A 24,696-nucleotide genomic window follows, 5' to 3' on the forward strand; every position below is an offset into this window, starting at 1 on the left:
AGAGATCCTGCAAAACAAGTAAGGAAACCGAGAAAGTAACTCGCCCACGGGTACCCGGCTAGTTGCAGAAGACGTGGAAATAGATCCAAGGTCTCTCTGTCTTAGACCAGATCTGGGTCTCTGCTCTGCCCGCTACACCACGTCCATGACCACGTGCCCTGTCGTTCTCCTTGAGAGGCCTGAGCGAGGACCTGTGAGCACAAAACTAGAAAGGACCACACTATTCATTGGCTTTCTGTTCCGCCTTTATTCCTCCCCGAGGTTATTAGGCCCTGTGGGTGGTTCTGAGCCTCACCAGAGACATTTTAATCTTCTGCAGGTCAACTCTCAGCCCCCTGAAAGGAGCTTTTTCTTTACAGATCTGCTGAGCATGTCCTCAGCCAGGGGTTAAGAGGATAAAAGGCTTAAAGCAGCAGGCTTATGAAGTCACAGATTCAAAGGGAAAAAAACAGGAAAAAAAAAATGGGACAGGGTAATTGTTAACAGGAATGTGGATCTGCTAGAAAAATAATCCAGGAGGTCCATCTACATAAGCCCTTGGGCAACTGACGTCTGTTCACTCTCCATAGGAATAACTATTTAAAATGCCGTTTTAGTGCCCGCTTCGGCAGCACATATACTAAAACTGGAACTATACAGAGAAGATAGCATGGCCCCTGCACAAGGATGACGCGCAAATTCATGAAGCGTTCCATATTTCTGAGGTCTGATGATACACACACACACACACACACACACACACACACACACACACACACACCACACCACCCCCACACCTTGAGTACTGATGTTTCCCAGAGAGGCCTATATGCCTAAATATGTAGCCAAGAAGTAAAACCTAGCAAAGTAAAAATATTTGAATGGAGACTTCTAAAGATGGTGAGAGTTAAATCGCTTCAAAGAACGACATTGAGACAAATATTTGAGGGACATAAATCCCTTTATTACTGTCAGTACATCACTGGTTCTTAAACAGCAGTTTTACTAAACAAGCCACATTTATAATAATTATATTCTTGTTTATCCTCAGTATTACTTAAACAGATATTTAAAAAACTTATCGTGGGGAGAAAAAAAATGCATTTTATGGGAAAGAGAGATCAAATTTTTATGAAAATAATTAATCATGGAATTTCACAGAAAGACTCTTAAAGATCGTCGAGCCTATCCACCCTCCTTGTGCTAGATGGAACCCCTGGCTGCAAGTGATAAAAATCCCAAATCATACCATGTGTAATCCCCACTCCCTTTCAAAAGGGTAGGAATGAATGAAAAGGATCCCAACATATTTTAATAAGAGAAGGAAAGGAAAGGATTGTTTCTGACAGAACCAGACAAATCAATGAAGTGCTCTCTGGCAAGCAAAGGTAATTGTATTTCTGAGTCTATTAAGGCACATCAGGGCTGGTTAGCTAATTTCCCAGGGAGCTTAGCTGTCGCTGGGTGGGCATCAGGCCACAGTGGGGATGTCAGGGCATAAACGCAAGATGGGATTTTCTTTCAGGAATCACTTAACTTGGAGCCGTTTTCACTCCGGTAGAGACAAGGCAGGTGAGTTGCTCTGAGGGGATTTCAATCCTAACATTTCTACGAGCATTGGACCTTCCACATAAGATCGGATCATATCGATTATAGTTCTTTTTTGTGCAACTACTCTGTGGGCAGGTACAGAATTTATATGTAAAATCATCTAAAAACCTCTGAGTAGGGAAAATCTTCTAAATGACCTTGTAGAGAAGGGGTGGAGGAAAGAAGGAGGTGGAATCTGAACATCAATGAAAACCTTCACTCAGGAAAGAAAACCACTTTGATTCAGAGCCTTGTCTGAATTAAGACTGAAAATGAAATCTGAATTCATTTCAAGGACAAATGTTAGCTCCCTTTCAGCTAACACTGTTAGAAATGAAGGTTCATGCTCTCATAAGCAGGTACGAATTATTAATATATTAATGAACTTACACGTATCCAGGCAATGGGTTTTATAATTAATTGTTCACTTAAGCATCTCCTTATGAGAAAATTATTGTAAATGAAATAATAGCTTCCCTTTTGCTTTCTGGCTCCCAGAACCCATGCTAGAAGGCTAGGGTGGCATCTCTATAGGGTCCTGAGCAGAAGGCATGTGCAAAGGCATGTGTTAAGATCCAGTCTCCTATTGGGGAAGAGGAGACGTCACAACCATATAATGAAAGAAGGGACTGTTTTATCTTTATGACTATCATTTAATGAAGATCCACGTGACCCCATACCTAAGCTGTGCTTGATCTGTCAGGGTGCACCAGGCTCTATGCTGGGCACTGGCCATATGAAGTTACGTAAGAGGGAGTCCTTAGCCTGAAGGAGCTTGGATCCAGCTGAGAAGAAGTTAAAGCCACACGTGACATCACTATCATTCCCTTTTTCAGCCCAGCCCTCCGCGCGCACGGCAATCTAAGAAAGTGTGTGGCAGTTGACACGAATATCTCTATAATCACACGTCCAGTAAAAGATAGGCTGTAACCCTCTTACCCCATCCACTTCTCCATTCCTACTCTTCACTGCACTTTGGTCTTTCAGGTTGGCTCTGCTTCCTGACACCGCTGAGCCCTTCCGGTCCCGCACTTCCAGGTCCTCTGCTCGGCCAACGCCCACCCAGCTTTCAAATGATAGCTTATCTCCTACCGAGACACCTTCTCTGACTCTGCCCACAGACTGGCTTCCTGCTCCCGTTTCACAGCACAGCACCCAAATCTGTCTTTGTTATAGACCGTATCACACACCAAGGTCATTTTCTATGTATGTATCCATCTCCCTCATTAGCTGGTAAACACTTTGAAGGCAGAATATCTTTCACCTTCATCCTTACGGAGCCTAAGCCAATAACGTATGCTTACTGGTGTTTGCGGTCATGCATGTGTGAGTGGATGACAGAATAAAACACATGAGGTACGCTTTAGAAACAGGGAGAAGAGGGATTCATAAAAACTGGGCCGAGTACAGTAGGTGAACATCAATCAATATTCAGAAGTGGTTTGGAGAGGAGGTTATATTTGAGCGGGAACTTGCAGAGGGTAGAATTTTCAAGGCAGATATTGGGGGGGAGGGTCAAGAATGGTCTGAGTACAGACAGTAAGACAGAAGAAGTTTAAGTTCAAACCGTTCAGTCTCTGAGCACTGGGCTGAGGAGTGAGAACAAGATGGTCTCAACGACCCTTTGGGGTAATAACTCTGCTAATGGTGTTAAGGACGGATTGGAAGCCAGGATTTACTAGTAGAAGTGACAACTTAGATAGCATCTACTAGATACCAGGCTCCATGCGAGCTGCTCTGCATATACTAATTAATGCAACTAGTGCCATAACCATTCTGATTACCCCACGAGATAGACTTTGTCATCACCATTTCAGAGTGATAACTGGTTTTAAAGGGACATGTTCTCAGAGCTTATAAGTGGCAGAGTTTAGCTTCAAAGTCAGGTCTGACCCCAAAGCCAGGCTCCCAAGTGCCTCCCTGCCTCTGGCTTTTTATCACTGCCAAGTACAGGAGTGACAATTCATGACGCTTTTGACTGGTTTCAGATACGCTTTTCCTTTGAGAATTCACCTCAGTCAACACAGACCTTGCATAAATGCAAGTTGACTGTTCAAAGCAAACATCACCAAAAAGCAGCATGCATTCTGGGACTAGAAAAACTACCGACAAATATAAATGTGCTATAAGCAAGTAACTCCCTGATCAGGGCAAATCCTTACTCAATATTCTCAGTTCTGTATCCATGCGGTTCCAACACAACATCTCACAACAAATCAAGAAGGGGTGTCTATCTGGGCAGATGGGGTAAAGGAGCTAGCACATTTGTAAAACAGGTCCATAGGCACTACTCACCAACTGGAGAAGCCAGGTGGAACTTGGATGACCACAGCCAAACGCAATCCAAAGAAGGGCGCTCTCCTCCCTTTGCAAGCCCCAGCTCTGATTTCTACCATCCCAAGGACAGTATGGAGCACACATTTAATCATATATCCTCACACCCCCCCAAAAAGGGCCAGCTTCCCCAAATCCCACCTTCCTTCTCTTTAATGACACCAGGAGATCATCCACTTTCTTTCACCCAGGCCCCCACCTTGCCTACTAGGTCTGGACTGCAGCTATCACATCCCCACGGAGTGCTTGCTAGGAAAGTAATTACATTTCACCATCTTCATGGCTCCTGTAGGATTCAGAGTGGAAAATTCCTTGGTCCTTGAGCATCAGGGACCACGCCCGTCAGATACTCCCCTGGCAGATGCAGAATCTTGGCTGGCATCATGCCCAGCCTGTCCACAGCTCCCTGTAGGCAGAATCCAGGGGGCTGGGGACCATTCACGTCAAGGTCTTATTGCAGATGGGACCTTAGAGATCCTAGCACTCCCTCCACCCCCGAGAGGTCTAATTGCCTTCATCCAAAAGATGCCCTAGCCTGTTCATGGAGGTAGCTGAAATGAAACCCACCCTCAAGCAAGTTTGACCATACAGGTATGCCCTCATCCACATCGACGTGTGTGCCTCGATTTCCACACTCCTTGACACCATGAAATAGTAGCATTAAGAGCTAGAAGAAAGTCGTGAGAGTTCTCCTTGCTCTGCTAGATGGACCAGTGGTCTCCAACGGTTGATTTGCGTGTTTACCAGTAAAAACGTTTTTGGGCATGCAACCCCAATATATGTATATTTATTTATAAATCATATACATGTACAGTTCTACTTGTATATAGTATGCATTATAAACACAAGAAAAGGTATTTTAAAAGATAAGAAATGTGATAATTCATGTTTTAAAAATAATTATTTTATGTATTGATGGAACACGTAACTTTTGTAATATATACATACACAGTAATATTAATTATATACATAACATATATAATATATTATATATATACACTGGTAATATTATACAGTAATATACAATAATTAAAATTATATATAATATTTATGCATGTTAAAATACACACACACACATATATATATATATAGACATACACAAAACAGTGATTCAATAGTCTGGTTTTAATTCAGACTATTCAACATTAGACTTAGCAGTGAATGCAGCTAAACGAGATGCTTCCCCAAACCACATAGATCTGGAAAGAAGAGAAGAGCACCGCAGGCTATCGGATAATTCATGATTTCCATATTCATTTTCAACCTCCCTTTCCGCCTGCACAGGGCTCTCTTTGTGTTCTGGATGTGCCATTTTGAAATGTCTTGTTAACGATGACGATTTCATACGAGCTTTAGTCAATATCTGATGGTCAATATACAGTGCAGAAGAGGTTCATTATTAATAATTATGGTTACAGATCCATATGTAAGTTCACATATCTCAAAGTGTTGGGCTCGGATGAACTGGTGATTCCATCTCAGTGTGGGACTTACTGAGAGCATGCACGGAAAATGCCAAATTCAGAGTACATCCTGAAAAAGCAGGAGCAGCTACATTTTAATTGTGGATTTAAAAAAGACATTTTTTTTAATGTGGGGCTTCCCTGGTGGCGCCAGTGGTTGAGGGTCCGCCCTGCCGTTGCAGGGGACGCGGGTTCGCGCCCCGGTCCGGGAAGATCCCACATGCCGCGGAGCGGCTGGGCCCGTGAGCCGTGGCCGCTGAGCCTGCGCGTCGGGAGCCTGTGCTCCGCAGCGGGAGAGGCCACGACAGTGAGAGGCCCGCGTACCGCAAATAAATAAATAAATAAATAAATAAATAAGACATTGTAAATTCTCAGTTTTTGAGAGATCTGGGTACAGGTTTTATGATATGTGGTTTGGGGAGATGGCCCCTAGAAAAATTGATCCTACAGACACCTTTTTTATCAGAGCTACCCAGGCAAGCTTCATTTCCCATAAATTCACTTTCCTTTAACACTGACTGACAGATTTAATGGAAAGAGCAAGTAGGAAGACGTGCAGGAGGATGAGAGAAATTAGCATTTTCTGGCGTTTGTCAATTTATGGCTTATTCTCAAATGCACTAAAAGTTTGGACTTTCCACTTGGCAGGAAAAATAATACAAATTCTTTCCTCATTAACCCAAAATTTCCTATGACCTGTCCTCACCACCAGGATCTGCCAGAGAAAAAATAAAACAAAAAATATGTAAACAAATACAAATAGTGAAAGCATACTCACCCTCTCTGAAAGAGATCCACATTATAAAATTTATGTAGCTCTACAGAAAACTCAACCGTTCCTTGTACCTCAGACATGATCTTTTTGGTTCATTACCTAAAAAACAAGAGGGAAATGAACAGCTTGAGATCACATCAGCCAAACACAGAGAGCCTGGGCTTCTACAACTGGAACTCAAACAGCACTGACGTAGATGGACAAGGGTATCTGGCCAACGGGACCATGACGTGTCCACTGGACACCATCACCCAGGGGTTCCTGTTATAGGAAAGACACAGAGAGATGAAGTAACTTACAGGATGTCACACAGCTCACACCTCCAAGAACTGGGACTCAGACCCAGATACACTAATTCTAAAGCTGGGCTAGTTCCCTGCCCTTCCTTACCTGTCAGCACCTGGAGGCACGGGCATCCCAGCTACGAGCACATGCTTCACGGCCAACAGAGCAAGAATCCCCACTCCTCCACTCTCTACTTGTGTGACCCTGAGCAAGTCAACGGAACCTATCCCATCCTCAGTTTCCTCATCTGTAACAGGAGGACTGGTAATGGCATATAACTCTGATAGACAATGGGGAGATTAAATAAATCTGCCACATAGAGCACTTTGCACAGTTCCCAACATGTAGCAAAAAGTTCATAAATGTAAGAGACAATTAATAATGATTAATAATAATGAATGAAGATGGTTCTATCATTGTCAGTATAAACGTAGCCTCTAAAGATCTAAGGTGCCTGGAGTGCAAGGACAAAAGTTTTCTACCGAGCAGGGGAAGCAGAGGCAGTAGGCGCTATCGCCAAGCAGATGCTGAACCCAACGTGACAGGCTGTTGATTTTCCAAGCCGGGACACCCTGGGCCAATAATAAGAAGGTTGGATAGGAAAGATGAAAGGGTACAACATTTAAATATTCCCAGTCTAGGATGAGAAACAAATTGACAGGGAGACTCAAGGCAGGATGGATTTTCTGAGGATATGAAATCACCTAGATGTCAGAGATTTGGAGAAGAAAAAGCAACTGACTTTTACTGAGCATTTTGTGTATTCTTGGTGCTGCATTTTTTTTTGCGGTACGCGGGCCTCTCACTGTTGTGGCCTCTCCCGTTGCGGAGCACAGGCTCCGGACACGCAGGTTCAGCGGCCGTGGCTCACGGGCCCAGCCGCTCCGCGGCACGTGGGATCTTCACGGACCGGGGCACGAACCCGTGTCCCCTGCATCGGCAGGCGGACTCTCAACCACTGCGCCACCAGGGAAGCCCGGTGCTGCATATTTTATGTGAGTCGTCTGATTCTGTCCAAGAAGAATGTTGTGATAAAAGTTCTTGCCCCATAGGGCAGACAAGGAAAAGGATCAGAAAGTCTCTAACCTGGAGCCCCTTTGTGACTCCAGAATATTCTAGTGGTGTGTACTTTTGGTAAGCAGCCTCAGTTTACTACCATGTGTAATGGGACAGCACAAGCTCCCTAGGAGGAGGAAAGGAGATAATTACTTGCAATTCCTTGCAATTGAGCAGGTTCTGGGGGAACTAGAAGGTTCTAAATAGGTAGCAGCCGGCATGATCTTGGGGAGGGGAGAGAATAAGAGGGGGGCGGGGGGAGTAAGAGGAAATGTGGTCTCTCCTAGCTGGCAAGCAGTGGTTGGTACCTAAGTCTCCTTTCAAAGCCCCTCTTCTTTCTGCCCCCAAGACGCCTGAGGACCAGACCACCATCACTGGGGTTCAGAGCACAACTTCACTGCAGCTAGTGGGGCCATGCTCGGCCAGCTCCCAAGAATAAGAAGAGCACAAGGGATTAACAAGGCCTTAGCTGCATCTCAGCTCTGGCAAGGGTGCCATCCGGGGCAACATTTCTAAAGACACAGGATTCCGCAGACCACGTTAAAATGCAGCAGATCCTAGGACCCAACCTCTATAAATTCTGCAGGATGGAATTTCAAGCCGATGAGCCTGGAAAAGCCAGACTCAGAAAAAGTACTGAAAACCTATTTTCCCAATGCGTGACCCATCGAGGCGCTCCCCGGTCCTGCCGAATGCATCGGAGCCAGTCAAGGTCAGAACCCGCCACTCAATTTCAATTTCAAGGCATTTCTAGTAAAAGGCCAGTGGAGGGGCCAGCAAACAGAGCCACTCTGGGCTTCATTTCGTTTTCACGTTCAACAGCAACCACTGCATCTCCCCTCTTTCTCACCACCCCACTCAGTCTCAATACTTAAAACACTGCAGAGCTGGCAAAGACATCTGACACCCTTGCTTGTGGTTGTCTGTCCCGGAAATGCCTGAACCCCCATGATCTCTGCTCCTGGGGGGAGCTTATGGAGGATCAAAGGGAGCGCAGGAACAGGACACCCCTACACCCACAGGCGAAGCACTGTTCGGGGATTTCCATTCATCACTTCACACGCCCCCCAAACCTCTCTGAGGCAGGTAGTATTGACTCTGATTCACGCAGGGGAGCATCCATGCCACATGAGGCAAGAACACTGACCTGGGAGCCCATCGCTTTGGTTTTCTGGCGCCAGTCCTTACTTGCAGAAGGGCTGAGACAGTGGGTTTTTTTTTGTGGGGGGGGTTGGGGGTGGAATTAATGTTTAGAAGAAAAAAATATGTAATACATAGAGAATACCGTACAGAATATTTCCTCCTGGGAAGATGCACCCTACCCTCCCACTGTTCAGGAACTAATAGGATGCAATCCTGGAACATGGAGATGCAAACACAGCTTCTTGGTGGGGAAGCTGCCTTTTCGTTTTTAATACCATGTGATTCACTATAGCCAAACACCAATTCAATGAGGATGATGAGCTCACATTTAAAATGTCAGTTCTAAAACTCTACATTGTTTTTGCCGGTAACTGTACTAGGTCCACTTTGCAGGAGGTGCAGGAATCTGCAGGAATCCAGAACCACGGGTTTTATAGCACAGGGAACTCTGCTCAATGTTACATGGCAGCCTGGATGGGAGGGGAGTCTGGGGGAGAAAGGATACATGTATATGTATGGCTGAGTCGCTTTGCTGTGCGCCTGAAACTATCACAGCATTGTTCATCGGCTATACGCCCATACAAAATTAAAAGTTTTAAAAGAATCACTGGCTTTGGTCCCAACGCTCTCCTTGATCTTTCTGAGGACTACAGAGCGCACAGTGACAGGGCTGATTTATAGGTGTGGTCCCCAGGCCGGCAGCACCAGCCTCACTTTGTTATGAAAGCAAATTCTTGGGTCCCACCAGGACCCACTAAATCAGAAACTGCAGGAGTGAGGCTCAGAAATCTGTGCTTTCGCAAGTCCTCCAGGGAATTCTGACACAAACACTCATGGGAGAACCGCCGGTGCAGAGACAGGAGGCGTGGACTTAGGCAGACCCGAGTGGACTCAGCTCCTCGCGAGCTGCGTGCCTTTGGGCCCATCGCTTTGTTCATCTCTCTGTCCCTCTGTTTCCTCCTGTCCAGTTGGGAATAATAAGAGTACCCGCCCCGTAAAGTTGTTTTCACGCTCAGTAGAGATCACGTGTTAGAGCATACAGACAAATACACACATGACATACGCACCGAACGACACACGGCTCACACTCAACACGTCCGACACACATACATATCACACTCACACACCTGGTACAGACCCAGACAGACACACACACACACACACACAACACATGACATACCCACACACAGTACCCATCAAACACACAAGATGCCCACGGCACATACACAACACACCCCGCCCACAAAACACACAACCCCACACACACCCCAGGCATCTCTGCACTAACTGCTTACCACAGAAGAGCCCCCCATGTTCTAGTGGCTTCAATGCTTCTGTTCCATTTGGTGTGATCCTGATGTGCTCAAGGTCAAATAAGCATTTCCTGAGGTCATGCCTGGGTTCAAGGTCACCCATGCAAACCTCCCTCTGCTCAGAAAAGTGAGTAGTTTCTCCCCACCTGGAGCGGGTCTTCCCAGCCTCAGCCTGGACTATTCCCACCTCCGGGCACAAAGCTTTCCTCCCCGCTCCATGTCAGAGCTGAGCTTGAATCCACCCCCCTTAGTTCTTATACCACAGGATACCAAGGCCCCATCTCTGCATGGGTACCGCAGGCGGAATGTCAGTGCATTAAAGTGGCTCTGAGGCCAGAAGATTATCACGTACATAAAGAGCTTCAGTCATTTCCTGGCAAATCGTCAATCACTCATCAGTGGAAGCAGTTAGTATTTTTATTTCTGCCTTCAACACTGTTGGCAGAAATTCAAAAGGACCCTCACGCAATCCAGCCCCAAAGCACTATCCCGCTCTCCTTTATTTTAGAGGCTCTGGGGTCCCTGGAGGCCTGGCCTCCGTGTCAATTAAGGTAGAAAAATTGTTTGTACTTTTTACTGCGGTGTTTCTCAAATGTTTCATTAGTTACTTACATTTTCAAAAATGTTTCAGAACATTCACAGTAGCCTCTGAGGAAATTTGTTAGAAATATTAAGGCTATTTTGGAGAAATACCACCGTGCCAATACCTCATTAGATACAGCTTGGAAACAAATCCCTTTACAAACACGTCTTCCTTTAAAATGTAATCTTTCTTTTAAGACATCAATCTTCAAAGTGTGTGGCCTTTGAAAGATTAAATGAAAAACGGTGTGTTGATCTTAATAGACATCAGCATTGACTTTATGAAAAGGGCATGCAAAGTTACTGTGCTCAAAAGATTACAAGTCTTAGAATTACAACATGGCAAGTGGGGAAGCTTCAGGAAAGGGCTGCCAGATACTGCAGGGCAGGAAGTGAGGACAGAGGAAGGATGCCAGAGCACAACCCAGAGAGTTCCTGGGGGAGCCACAGGGACCTGGAACACCCTATCAGATGGAGCTGCTTCCTCGGCTCTGAGAGAAGCAGCAGAAATGGTCCTCTGCACACCCGTAACGGCATTCACGGATACCCTCCCCTCCGGGGCACTTTTCTTCAGACAGCCATTCTAAAGAGGTTGATAACTCCAGTTTTCTGCCTGGTCACTGCGATGAGAGTCAGCTCCGTGTTCAAAGAAAACAATCTCATTAGGAATGAAAACTAGCATCTCTTCACTGGAAAGGGAGTGTCACCTACAAGGAAAGCTTCTGCCATGCTGTTAAGAACACCCCATCTGCGTTAGATCCCATCTCTGGGCCTCACCTCTGAATGGGACGTAGGACCAGCCACACAGCATCTCTGAGCCTCAGTGTTCACATCTGGAATGTGGGCCAACACCCCCCCCCCCCTTTCAAGGCAGAATTGCTTAGGATCAAACGCGGAGAATCTCCTGGAGGTGTTCATTCCTTTAACATACCAGGATGAGGATCAATCACGCAGACCTGCTCAAAGCACCAGGGATACAGAGACAACTGGGCCATCAGAGGACACAGACCAGAAAGGAGAGAGCCAGGTCATAGCTGTGGTCCACAAGGATAGGCACCATGACATAAAGGTGAACAGAGAAGGCAAGAACGCCCAGTGGTGAAGGCCATGACCCAGCAGGGCAGCCTGCAGGAGGCTGGCCAGTCTGAGAGATGGAGACCTCAGCCCCTCAGAGTATAGTATAGGACCTCAAGCAAGACCTTAGGCTCTCTGTGCCTCAGTTTCCCCAACTGGAAATTGCTTTGGAGCTGGCAGATGATATATGTTTAATAAGTACCAACCATTAAGACAAGGAAGAAAACCTAAAAACAGTTTGGTGGCCATGGAAGAAAAGAAATAACGCCTTTCCCCGTAGGAGTTACTGGACCCCTGGCAGGCTATGGGCTTCCCCAGGGTCTCCCAGCTGGCAGGGGCAGAGCGAAGGCCAGACTCCCACTCATCACAGCAAACTCAGCCCCCTGACGTTAAAAGGTATTTTCTTTCCTTCAGTGTAGAAATCAAAATGTGCTGTATACGTTTATTATTTTTCATGTCTGAAGACAATGCCAAAAGAAGCACCCCACACAGCACTGAGTCCTTATTTCCCTTGGGGTGCTGTGCCCCTCTTAAGCAGCACCTGAAAACGCAGGCATGAAGTCACGTAAGGTTTCACAACCTCATAAAAGGGTAACAGACGCGTAAACTCAGGTAGAGCCTTAAAGTACCAAAGGCAAGGAAGCACCACTGCTGCTGGCAGCTCCCAGCATGGAGCCTCCCCTCCCTGCCAATGCTGGTGGCACTCACCCAGAAGTTAAGCATGTGACCAGAGTGGGTGGCAATTCATCTCTCCTCCCACCTCCTGAAATGCACGTACACAAACGGGCACCTAAGTGTGCGCGCACACACACACACACACACACACACACGTGCACACATAAAAGGCATGTGGTGACTTGAGCTCCCGGGGAGACAGCGAGAATCATGCAAAGGGCAGCAGCTCTGACCCCGCCAAACGTGGGTCACGTGCTGACCATTTCAGGGACTAGCTGGGTCACGTTAAACCAGGTTTTCCCTCCCAGCTAAAAGTAGTGTCTATTTTGCAGTGATTTTTTTTTTTTCCAGATTGACACTAATGGATATTGTTCCAGTAACATTCTGGGCGCTCAATAAGCAGTGGATAATGCTAACATTAGAATAACGAATAATAATCATAGGAGGTTACACATAGCAAAGACAAGCGTAAGCACCCAAAGAAGTTCACCCTGGAAGCGGGGTGGGCCAGCCGGAGAAGCTGGGCTGAGCTGGGCAGACAGCACACTGAGGCACCAGGGGAAGACCTGGGTGGTGTCCAGGGCCAGCTATCAGGACCCAGGGCTTGGGGGTGTTCAGGACATGGCCAAGGTTCCTGGGTTCAGGGTCAAGCTCCCGACTCTCTGGGTCCTGAGGAAGACAGAAGCTGGGGAGGTGGTAACAGCATCTTCCATACACTGAGGTGGGAGAGGCTTCAATGCAATGACAGAGAACTCAAGCCGGAGATAATGGACAGTCCTGCCTTGAATGGCACTGATTCCCTGTGCCAGAAAGAGCACCTTCAGATGCAGAGTTCTCCCCAGAAGCTGAAGAGGGGATTCTTGCTTTGGGTGCGAGCCTGGAGGAGAGTCCTCAGTGCTCCCTACCTGTGACTACGAAGGCTGTGCACGCATTACGATGTCTCAAGAGCATTTTGTTGGCAGGACGGCCGTCCACCCAACTCAAGCTGTGTCGTATGAAGATGTCAGCTGGTTTTGCATTGGCGGTTTCTTCGCTTAACACGTTGAAACCATCAGCTTTACCCAGGTATTACGACCTCATACGTCAAAGTGCAGAGGTCCAGCAAGCCCCGCTGTGGCTCCACTACCACCCTCATCACGCAGCTGAGCAGGGTGAGGCCCAGAGTGGGAAGAGCGCTGGCCACCCCTGCAGAGTGGTGCGTTCAGAACCCGTCTCCCGATTTCTAGTCCAGTGGCCTTACATGCCTGGTGGTCAAAGTGGTCACATCCGTGATCTCATCTGCTCGTGGAAGGTGCCCCAAGAGGGAAAAGGAGCAGGGGGTGGCCTCCCTGATACCTGCATGGTCACGGGGGAGGAAGTGGGTGTGACAGATTCATCAGTATCTCAGAAGTTTAGACCTCGCGGGAAACTCAGGGATCACCTGGTTCAGCCCCTCATACTGGGGCCGAGGAAACAGAAAGTCTGAGCGGCTTTGGCGCTGTCTCGGGGTCACAGAGCCATCTGAGAGAAAAGCCAGGAAGGCCCTCGGGCATCCGGGTCCTTAGAGTGTGATGCTCTGTAAGGCTTAACGCACACAGACCCACCTCTGCTATAGGAGCAGCCTGACAGTGATGCATGCTTAACCTCAGCGCAGCCCAAACTCTTAGCAGAAAAACCAGGCCCTTCAAACTCTGGGACCTTCCTGCCCTGCCAATCTGTCTTCTCTCTGTCACCCACGCCCAGCAGAATCTCTGCAGGCAGCCTCCTCAAAGCGCTCCACCGCCTCTGAATGCGTCTTACCTTTGTGTGATCCGTTATCTCCACCGGGTGGCTCACCTACGTCCTCCTTACCTGACCAGCTCCCCACGCTTAAATGTCCAACACAGCTCCCCCAGGAAGTCGCTCCTGAACGGCCATGCCACCACCTTCCCAACACAAGCCCCCAGAATGTCGCATACATGCCACAACAGCCCCGACCAGCCTATGTTCTGGAAGTACATCCATCTTTCAGGTTACACTGCGAGCTGCTTAAAGGAAGGGCAGCCGCCGCGTTTAGCAAAAAACATGGTAGTGAAGAGCACGCGGTAACAGTTGTGGGACAAATGAGAGGAGGAATGGAATAATACACAAATACAAGAGAAGTTCACATATAAATGGATAAGCAAATGAATGAATGAGTTGATTACTCTTCTTTCCGATCAAATATAGAGCTTCCCTGAGCACTTGGCACCAGGCCCCTACTTAGGACTTTAAGGGTGAAATGATTCCATGGCTCTTAGTTTTAAGGCAAGCTTGAGCCCCTTTTGTCCTCGGGGCAGGAAAAGCAAGGCAGCACAATCCATCTTGTTGGAGAAGATTCCAGAGAGGACCCAGCATCCAAGAGGGATACAGCACCCAGTGGCAGCTCCACTGCAGTGGACACTCTATTTATCCTTCCAGAAGCCACAGTGTAAACAGGAGAGGAGGTGAAAGTAAGCCGCGAGGCTCCCACCCAACGAGTCGAGGCTGGCATTTCAGAGGCGCTATCTGTTTGTGCCCCGGCCGTGGAGCTTTGGGACCCGGTTTTGCTGGCGTCTGTCATTAGCTTCCCAAGCACGGCTATGACTCAGCCTGCGTCTGTGTTCCCACAAGGACCACCCACAAGATCTGGAAGCACCCACTGTCAACCTTCTCACACACGAATGGCCACCCTCCTCCCAGCCACCCTTTCAGCCAAGGTAGAGAGGGAGGGACTTGAAAACGACGTGAAATGATGTTTTCTGGAGCCTCCTGGGAGCTACGAGGAAGGGGAGAAGCAGCCTGCCTGGGCTCTACTTTACGTAGAGCTGATGCTGCAAGCTCCTCTGCCTCCAGGGCCAGGGGTACCTCCAGGGGTTGGTGCATCTCACCAGGTAAGGCTTCTATGGGGGCTTCAGCTGTTGGCTCACAGACTCACACAGCTGCAGGGGCCTTGGGGCTTAGGAAGCCCAACTACCCATTATACAGAAGAGAAAACTGAGTCCCCAGAGTACACAGAGAGGCAGCTAGGTACAGAGGAGGTAGCAAAGGCTGGGGCCAAACTTTCACAGCCACAAACCCTGTCCTTTATGAGTTCCTAGTTTGGTGCAGGTACCTTTTTCTCTGATCCTCGGTGTTACCATCTGTGAATAGGGCTCGTGATACCTTCCCAGCAGGGTTAGTGTGAGAAACCGAAGCATTTACACGTGAAGTATATAAAGTACATATCGCGATATCCAGCACTCAGAAAACACCCAGAGTACCTGCTGCTGTCATTGACATTATTTTTAAAGTGACAACAGACACTCAGTGAACGGTAACTGAGAGAAACAATAAGCCTTTCACTCATAGTTAGAAATATTCTCCCTTAAAATGAAAGGAGGGGGTTCGTTTCATAATTAACCTTTCCTTGAAAACTGCCCTGCAGGCATGGTCCAGCAAGAAGGCATCCCGGGACGATGGAGAGGAATCCAAGAGGAGATCTGATGGATGGAGAGGATGGGAAGAGGGGGATGGAGGCATTAGTCTGGCCTGGATGCATCCACCGTCAAAGGGGCAGGGGGAGTCACAGGACTGGCAAAGTTCATTCATTTGCATGACCACCAAGGGTGACCCCATTCCTCCCAACCATGAAGACGTCCTTATCTGTGCTGTCATCTACTTATCTAGGTGCCAGGGAGGCCAAATGTCTTCTCCAGCTCTAGTATAAACAATGCCTTCGGCTCGGACCCAGGAGCCCTGAAACCCCGAGGTACCCAGAGTCCATTCTGTTACTTGGACTTTCCACTCAGAGTCGCTAAAGCCAGACATGCTTTGCGCCGGATCCCAAATCCAACGCCTATTTCTCTGTAACCTCAAGGCCAGTGGCTTAATATGGTTGGACCTCAGTCCTCAACAGCTGTAAAAAACACATGTGTCTCGGAGGAGAAGAGTAGATATGATGAGACATAAATGCAACTGGACCCAGAGCGAGCATTCATATTAGCTGACGTTTAGGTTGATGGGACCCTGAGTACTTTCTAATTTTCCCATTTATTCATATTAATCATTTACAGAAATGAGAAAGGGGTGTATCAGAGCAAAGAGGTAATGGAAGGCACAGAGGTAAAACTTTTGGAACCCATGATACCGAAGGCCTCCCCGTTTATTTCACTTAATCTTTAAAATTCAATGCGAAAGGTCATGAAAATAACACTTTTGGGGAGGGGAGGGTGAGGGGAATCAATGCTAAGGAAGGCAACCTCAGTGACCTAATCTCTGTATGATTCTTTTTGAAATACTGATTTTTGACTTCTTGAAAGGTAATAGCTACGTTTGTTGGTTTGTTCCTTCCTTCTGTCAAAACCCCCTCCAACACTTTCTAGAAATGCTGTTCCAATCGAGCTGGCTCCTTGCGTTTAGCAAAGAAGACCGTGACCGTCCTCTTTGCCTGGATGTCCACTCTCCTTGGTGTCCATTCTCCCGGCTCTGCCTTTGTCACCCCCAATCTCTTCACAGCCCCCTGGAGGTCCACCTCCTCTATCCGTCACACCTTTCCAAGCTCTATGGCTCACCCTGTCCTCCCCTGTTTCGGAAAGTCTGTAATCACTGTTGTTCAACCAACGTGTCCTGTCTGGTCAGGATGCCCCAGGCACTGTACTAGGAGCTAGGGACACAGAAATGAGCCATATGGACACGATCTCAGCCTCACACAGCCCAAGGGCCAGCTCTCGGCGTGAGTGTCTGTATCAGTAACAGTCACCCTCGCGTGGTCGAGTTCAGCTTGACGCCTGACACCAACCGGGCTGGGCCTATACACCCACCTGTCCCCCGGCCGAGAGCCGTCTGCACCTAACACTGTTTCTTCCTCTCCCATCCAGGAGGCCGGTTTGCCCAGTGATTACCCGGCCCTCGCTGCTTCATTGATGTAGTTAGTCATACCGACCAGATGCCCCGTGGACCTACCGAGCGCCGGGCCTCCAGCGTGGAGCCCAGGGAACCCATCCAGGGAGCAAAAGGTACAGTCACGGCCTCTAGCCAGCAGTTCAGAGTCTCACGAGGGACCCAGGCAGGCAAAGCCTCTACTGGGACGGGGCGCACGCTGCAGCGGGGCTGTGGTGGCCTGTTCCTGGGTGCGGCAGGAGGGACTGGGTGTTCTGCCGGATAAAGGGGCGCACGCGTGTGTATAAGTGTGTGCGTGCGTGTGTGTGCGCAGCTCAGGGCGGGGGGAAGTACGGGAGTCTGAAGGGAACCTCAGGGAAGGCCTCAGAAGCCCTGCCATTTGCCCCCCGAGATACTCGTATGTATTCTACGCTGAAGCTGGCCGCTGGTCCCCTCCCTCCACCACTGCTTCCCTCGACCCGCAGCTGGAGGACACCAGCCTCCACGCTGGTGTCCCTGCTTCTCCGACGGTCGGGCCCCTCCCTGCGGGGTCCCTTCTCTACTCAGCAGCACAGGAACGACGGTCGTGACGGAGGAGGTAACCTCAGCCACGTCTCCCTCCGATGGCCTTGCACCTCCTTGGTTAGAACCACACGGCCTCAAGATGCCCCGCATACGGGCCCCTCACTGTTCCTTCACGTAGCCCTGCAGGTTACGTGAAGCCTTGGCCTGGGTCTCCCAGTGGCCTCAAAGGCGCTCTCTGAAGACTTCCCAGCACCGGTCCTCCGTTTTCCGCCTGGTCTCAGCACAACTGTCGTTTCCTCAACAAGCCTTCATTTCCCCCTCCTCGTGGCTCCTTTCTAGTACCACCCTCTTCGAGGATACTTGGAGAATCAACTACCCTATGGAATTCTTTACTTGCTTAATTTCTAGATCACCCTCTCAAAATGTCACCTCCAGGGGCTCAAACCCTCCTCGATTCCTGGGCTGCTGTTTCCCAGTGGGCAGCAAAGGGCTTGACCCAGAGACAGCACTCCATACATACCTGTTGATGAACTAAAGGTTAAAATTCAGCCAAGTCCTGAAGAAAGAACAGGCTTTAGGAGTGGAGGGTTGAGATGGGGCATATTTAAAGCAAAGAGGATCACGGATGTGCGGGTGAAGGAAGCAAAACTTTTGGAACAACTGTGATTGATGCTGGATACTTCATCATTTTCTATCATTTAATCTTCAACCCCAAACCTAACAGATCAGTATAAAAATGCCCACGTTTTTGTGAGGGGAACTAATGCTGCGGAAGCCGGCTGTAGCTACCTAAGACCACGCGGCTAATAAATGTCACGATGGTTGTACACGGCACGGACTGGGCTCTGAGTCCCTGGCCAGCGAGGAGCAGGTGATAAGCAGCTTGGGAAATGGGAATCAGGGTTGTGCTGGGGACACCGGGCACGCAGGGAGTAAGGCTGGAAGGTAAGACCCTGAAGGAAAAACAAACAATGCAAGAACTGGCAGTGTCAAGGATTTGGGTAGCTGCCTCCAAGTGTGAGATAGAACAAACTTGAAACAGCAACCTGCACACTGGCTTGGATATTAATCTTTATAAAATGACAATGACAACCTCTTTTTGGGGCATGAATTAATCATGAGCTTATGCTTTTTAATTTTTAAAAACAATCTTCCCTTTATAAATGTCTCAGCCACACCTGCTCAGACCCCCTTTGTGGTCATGATGAGATCCCTGGTTCATTCAATCATGCAAATACTGACACTAACTCAAGGCTTAGTGTCAGCAACGGTAGTAGCTACCAGGGAGTCATGAATGCGTAAGTCCGGAGTTCAAGAAAGGGAGATAAGAAAACGGATAATTACTGTACGCTACAGTCCGTGCTATAAGGGGACTGTACAGGAAGCCTGTCCCAGGACGATGGGGGTGGTCCATCACTACCTCACCTGTAGAAGAGGCGGAGGGGAATGGCGATTACAGAAGAGGACGCACACCTGTGAAGGCTGAGCACTGTGAAATGCAGTCGCTAAGGTGACCGTCTCCCACTTAACCTGACATACTTAACCACACACAAAGCGTTACCCAACATTCAAGAATGAAGAAGGACAAATAGTAAACAGTTCACACAAACATTATGCTTGATTAGACAAGATGAGCATGACAGAGGCGGCCAGGCAGGCAGTGAAGGGGTGGCACCAGAACCGGACTCTCTAAGTCCTGCCCCCAAAGGGCCACAACCCGCTGGGGCCCAGGCCTCACAGGATCTGAGCCTCTGTTCCTCCGTGCAGCCTCCCACAGTCCCCGATTCCCAGTGCAGCTCAGCCCCCGGGATGCAGAGGCCTCCTCTGGTGCTGTGGGTTGGTGACAGGGGAGTCTGTCCGGGAGCAGAGCTTTGGGGAGAGAGACAGACAGAGAGGAAGAGGAGAAAATGTAGTCTGGGATATGTCTGCCTCTCCACCCCGCCACCCTCTCCCTTCTCCTTTTACCTGTTCTCCCCGCAGCCCAGCAGCGGGAGGGCAGAGATGAGATGGGTGAAGCTGCCAACATGGAGCCCCTCAAAGTCTCCCCTGAGCCTCTGACTGGGTCACACCCGCCAGCTGCTGCCTGGGAGGCTGCCCCTGCTTCTTGGAGCTCCCGCCACACGCCAGACCCAGGTGGGCTCTCTGAAACCACGACCCCACTTAACCTAAACACCCTCCTGTGAGGATGTGCTGTTATTACCCTATTCCACAGAGGGGGTAACTGAGGATCCGGGGAGGGGTGACCTACCCAGTGTCAGAGAGTAAGCGACGGAGCTGTGAACCACTGTCACTCAAGCCCCCCTTATCTTTCCCCAAAACTCCTAAAATACCCCCCAGGTGGTCACCTGCCTCCTCCATTCTCCACCCAGAAGCCAGAAGGTCTATTGAGATGGAAATAGACTCATACAATTCCTACGTTATAAACCCCCATTGGCCTCCCTTCACCCTTTAAGTAAAATCAAGTCCCCCCAAAGACGTACAAATGGCCAACAAGCACATGTGCAAGGCTCAACGTCATCAATCACTGGGGAAATGCAAATCAAAATCACAATGAGATCACATCCACAATGAGATCCCATCCACTAGGATGGCTCTAATAAACAAAGAAATAATAACTGAAAATAAGCACTGGCAGTAATTTGGAGAAATTGGAGCCCATGTCCATTGCTGGCGGAAATATAAAATGAGACAGTCACTGGGGAACACAGCTTGGGAGTTCCTTCCAGAGATAACATAGAACTACACCTGATCCAGCAATTCCACTCCTGGGTACATACCCCCCAAAATCGAACACAGGTGTTCAAGCAAAAACCTGAACACGAACGTTCACAGCAGAATTACTCACGATAATCGAAAGACGGAAACGAATGAAATTTCCATCAGTGCATAAATGGGTAAACAAACGCAAATGTGTTATACAGTGGGATATTATTCAGTCATAAACGGGAACGCAGTACTGACATATACAGCAACGTGGACCAACCATAAAATGTTGTGCGAAGTGAAAGAAGCCAGACACAAAAGCCCCCATATTATATAATATCTCAGTCACTTTGTGTGTGTGTGTGTGTGTGTGTGTTGAGTGCTGCATTATTCCAGGGTGCAGAGAGATGAAAAAGAGAGGCAAGAAGCGGGGGGGTTGACCGTGTCTAGATCTCCTTTTTCCTTTCCGTCTCCTTCCACAGCGCTTACAGTGGGGTGGGAGCACAGCTAAGGACCGGGGATGTCGAATAAGTCACATGGAAACTCTGCCCTTCATAAATTCACGCTTTGAGGAGGAAGACAGAGAAGCGACTGTGTGGATCATTATGACACTGCAGATGCTACCCAGGGAAACAGAGGTTTCTGGACACAAGGAAGAAGGATCACCCTCAAAGCAACTTTCCAAGCATCTGGACCCTCCATCAGGGGTCTGGAAGGATGAGAAGGGGGCTTGGGAGTCTTGGGGGCAGCGGAAGACCACTCCAGAACCACAGAACCAAAAGCTCCCATGCCAGCACCCCTCGCCCCTCCCCTGCACTCCTGCAACCCCCCTTTCTCTCCCAAGCCAAGCTCCTTCTTTCTGGTCTTGGATCCACAGGTATTTGTGAAATGCTGGTTGGCCAGGTGCCTTCCAGTGAGTATCTCACTGCCTGTATGTCATCACTCCCATTTTACAGATGAAAACCTAGAGGTCAGGACTACCCCAAGACGGGGCTCTACCTCAACCCACCCCCAGCACCAGCTTCTTCCCCACCCCATCAATGTCTTTCAACCTGCCAGCCTCACAGAGACGCCACTGATTTCCAGAACATTCAAGCCAGTTCATGGCTCTCACCTCCTTATCTCTGCACCGACTACTCCTCTGCTTGACCTAACCTCACCAACCCTTCGACCTCCCAGTTGTCCCTCAAGAAGAATTTACACGCCAGCTGCCCTTTGAAATCAAGCAGGCTAGCCACTCGCCCTCGGTCCCTGCCCTGCTTCAGTCAGATCCCCTCTTACTCATTACCGCTGTCCTATAATGACTCCAACAGCTAATACTTACCGACTGCTCCCCGGGGGTCAGGCCCCATTCTAAGAGTTTTTATGTAATTAATTTAATCCTCCCAACAAACCCATTGGTAAATACTATTACAATCATTCCCATTTTACAGAGGAGACACAGATGGGTTAAGCAACTTGCCTGAGGGTCACACAGCTAAATGAAAAGCACAACCTGGATTACAGTCAAGGCAGTGTACCTGTGGTCCCAGCTTCTTGCTCAGGGCCTCTAGCAGCAACTGCACAGGAAGGAAGGATGCTCACCTGTCTGACCCAGCACCTAGCCCAGGAGGCAGTGCAGGGTGTGGGGTGAACAGGCCTAGATATTCATTGGTTCATAGGGGGCTGGACCGCACATGGAAACCACCTTGCACAGTCACACATTCAAATGCAGTTTGGAACGGTAAGCCTCTCATTTGAATAAATATTTGCCCTTCTTGTCTTTGCAACAGTCTTTGCAAACTGCTCTTTCATCTTCTGGCCCCCAGCCCAGGAACCCCTTTCACTCATTGTAGCTTCTACGCCCGACTTGCAGGCACCTCCAGGCCTGCTTCAGGGAACTCTCTAGGCCAGAAGACTAAGTAGCGCTTTGCTATGTGTGAAGACACAGTTAACTGGAGTAATGCACTAAATTACTAAAGTGTGCATGAAGCCCACAGTGGGAGGGGAGCAGGGAGGACAAGGCATTTGAAAGCAGGGGGGGAATAAATCCTGTATTTGTTGCAAGCGCCTCATCTTTCTGGAACTCAGGGTCACTGTGAACACTCCCCACCAGCCTGTCCACCTCTCCCCTCCCCCTCAAAGCCACAGAGCCAAGTTACTCTGATGTCCACTGGCATGGGATTTTTCTGAGCCAAACAGGAAAAGAACAGTGTTATTAGAATTAGACCTGAGTTTGAATCCTTGCACTTTTTAGGTCACTTTGTGACCTCAGGAAAATAGCCTAACATCTTGCAAGCTTCTAGCTTTTTATCTGTAAAATGGGTCTGCGGGGAATTAGATCAGCACAAGACAGTCCTGGCACAAGCAAGGGACAGCATGCGAAGCATTGCTTTCTCTTCCCTGTGCCAACCTCTCTACCCCTCTTTTCTCCTCTCCAGACCTCTGGAAAGGATTTCAAAACTACCTCCCAGACTCTGCTCCGAAAATATTCTTTAACGGGTGTTTCTTCCCTAAAGAATCTCTTGGTTGAATAAATTTGGGAATCACCGGATCACGCAAGGTTAATCCCTGACCCTGAAGGACTTCTCACAATTTTTTACGTGCCGATACTTGGTGTAAGTCTTGGAGGTGGAGGGACTATGACGCTGATTTGTCCAAAAAAAAAAAAAAAACTTCCAGAGTGTGCTGCGTGCCATGAACTTTGTTGTCTATGAACAATGAATTTGCTTCCTGAAACTTAGCTTACAGGCTGGAGGGGCAGATTCACTAGCAGAAAATCCCCTTTTGCCTGGAAGCGTAACTATGATTTCAGTGCGGGGACCTCTGCATGGGAGTGGAGCCTCGGTGGGTAGCGCCAGGCTGGAACCTTCAGGCCGTTTACTTTCCAGCCCCTACTGAGCACACGCCCGGCATCTCCCCTCCCTCAACCCATCCTTTGTGTGCCTCTGGAGCCTCTGATGTCCTGGGGAGCGGGTCAGAGTGTGAGACAAAATAAGTATCTACATGACAGCTGAAAGGATGGATGGAGGGAGGGAGGGAGGGAGGGAGGGAGGGATGGGCGGATGGATGGATGGACGGATGGAGAGACAGATAGAATGATACAGGAGTCAAAGTGCTAATCAAGGATTCACACCACCCACACTGGAAGCTAGATCCTCCATGAGCACACACATGCCTATGACTCAGTCTCTTCATTTATGACATGGTTTGTCGGGCCAGATCACGCCAGGCAGGTGCCCTGCATGAGTCAATGGAGACCGCGGGTCATGTGACGGACCAGAGAACAGCACCCCTGAGCCCCGGTGATGGTGGCCTTTGAGCAAAGTAGGCCTGGAGCTGCCCGATCTAGTTTCCAACAGAAGACAGACATCTTATTTATTAGGTGAAATCTCCTGGTATCAACTGTTGGAAATGAATTCAGTAATTTTCAAAACCACCTGCTGTCCAAACAAAGCCCAGATGTGGAGTGTGTTTGTCCCAGGGGACACCAGCTCACGAGATGTGGACCAGATAGTCACGAGCTAGTCTTTACTCAATGGCTGCCACGGGTCAGGCTTCTATGTGCTTTACCACATCAACCCACTCAATCTCCCATCAGTTCTGGGAGTGGCTACAATCATTATCCCCACTTGACAGATGAGGGGATAGAGGCTCAAGGAGACTAAGTAACTTGCCCATCATCAGAGAATAGAGTCGGAGCTGGGTGACCTTGGACGCCCTCCTTCTGTGAACGGCACACACCCATGGTGCCCCTGTCATGTTCCTTGTGCTTGGCACTGGCTCTCACTCAAGCCCACAGGAGCCCTGAGAGGGTCAGGCTTCCAACTTTACCCAGCTCACTGAGGTTCAGTGAGGGCCCAGGGCCAATGACTGGTGGAGACAGAGCCCGACTCAGGGCTGTGCAACTGAAAAGAGCAGGGCTGGAGTTAGGCTGCTGGCTGTGCACACCCAAGGAAGCTGGTACTTCACGCAATCTCCTGAGAGATGGGGGAGGAGGGCACCTACAGCCATTTAAGGCGAATCGTGTGATAGCCTGGGTACAATGAGGTCACTATGTCCCTTCTCAAGACCTTCATTTTCCTCTATTTCTCTGCCCTTTCCACCCCACTCTTTCTAGATCACCCCCACTGGCCCAGCAGGACATTCCTGATGTAGTTAATGCCTTCGCCTTTCTCTGTGCGCCCGTGTCTGGGAGGGAAACATGCCCTGAATCCCAAGTGTTATTTATCTAATAAGACTGCAGTTACCTTAATTATGTTTCAATGTCTCCACTTGTCCTAGAAATCTGCCTTCACAGCCCCACCATTATCTCTGCTCTCTGGCCCCCGTCATGGTCTCTGAGGAATTCCCTGCAGAACTGCCAGACCCAAAATAGAAGGAG

General features: G+C 48.8%; 1 protein-coding gene and 1 non-coding gene across 2 annotated transcripts in view; one reads left to right on the forward strand and one right to left on the reverse strand.

The window, feature by feature from the left end:
- Positions 1-6,221, reverse strand: part of FAM135B (family with sequence similarity 135 member B) — a 163,038-nt gene extending 156,817 nt beyond the window's left edge. Inside the window, exon 1 of the mRNA XM_032610155.1 lies at positions 6,145-6,221. Within this exon, the coding sequence (XP_032466046.1) occupies positions 6,145-6,221 (77 nt within the window). The remainder of the gene's footprint in view (positions 1-6,144) is intronic.
- On the forward strand, positions 596-701 carry LOC116742801. The gene has a single exon (XR_004346581.1). It is a non-coding gene; the product is annotated as a U6 spliceosomal RNA (small nuclear RNA).
- Positions 6,222-24,696: the final 18,475 nt, after the last annotated feature.

The sequence above is a fragment of the Phocoena sinus genome, chromosome 17 (genome assembly GCF_008692025.1).
Source record: "Phocoena sinus isolate mPhoSin1 chromosome 17, mPhoSin1.pri, whole genome shotgun sequence".
NCBI classification, from domain to species: domain Eukaryota; kingdom Metazoa; phylum Chordata; class Mammalia; order Artiodactyla; family Phocoenidae; genus Phocoena; species Phocoena sinus.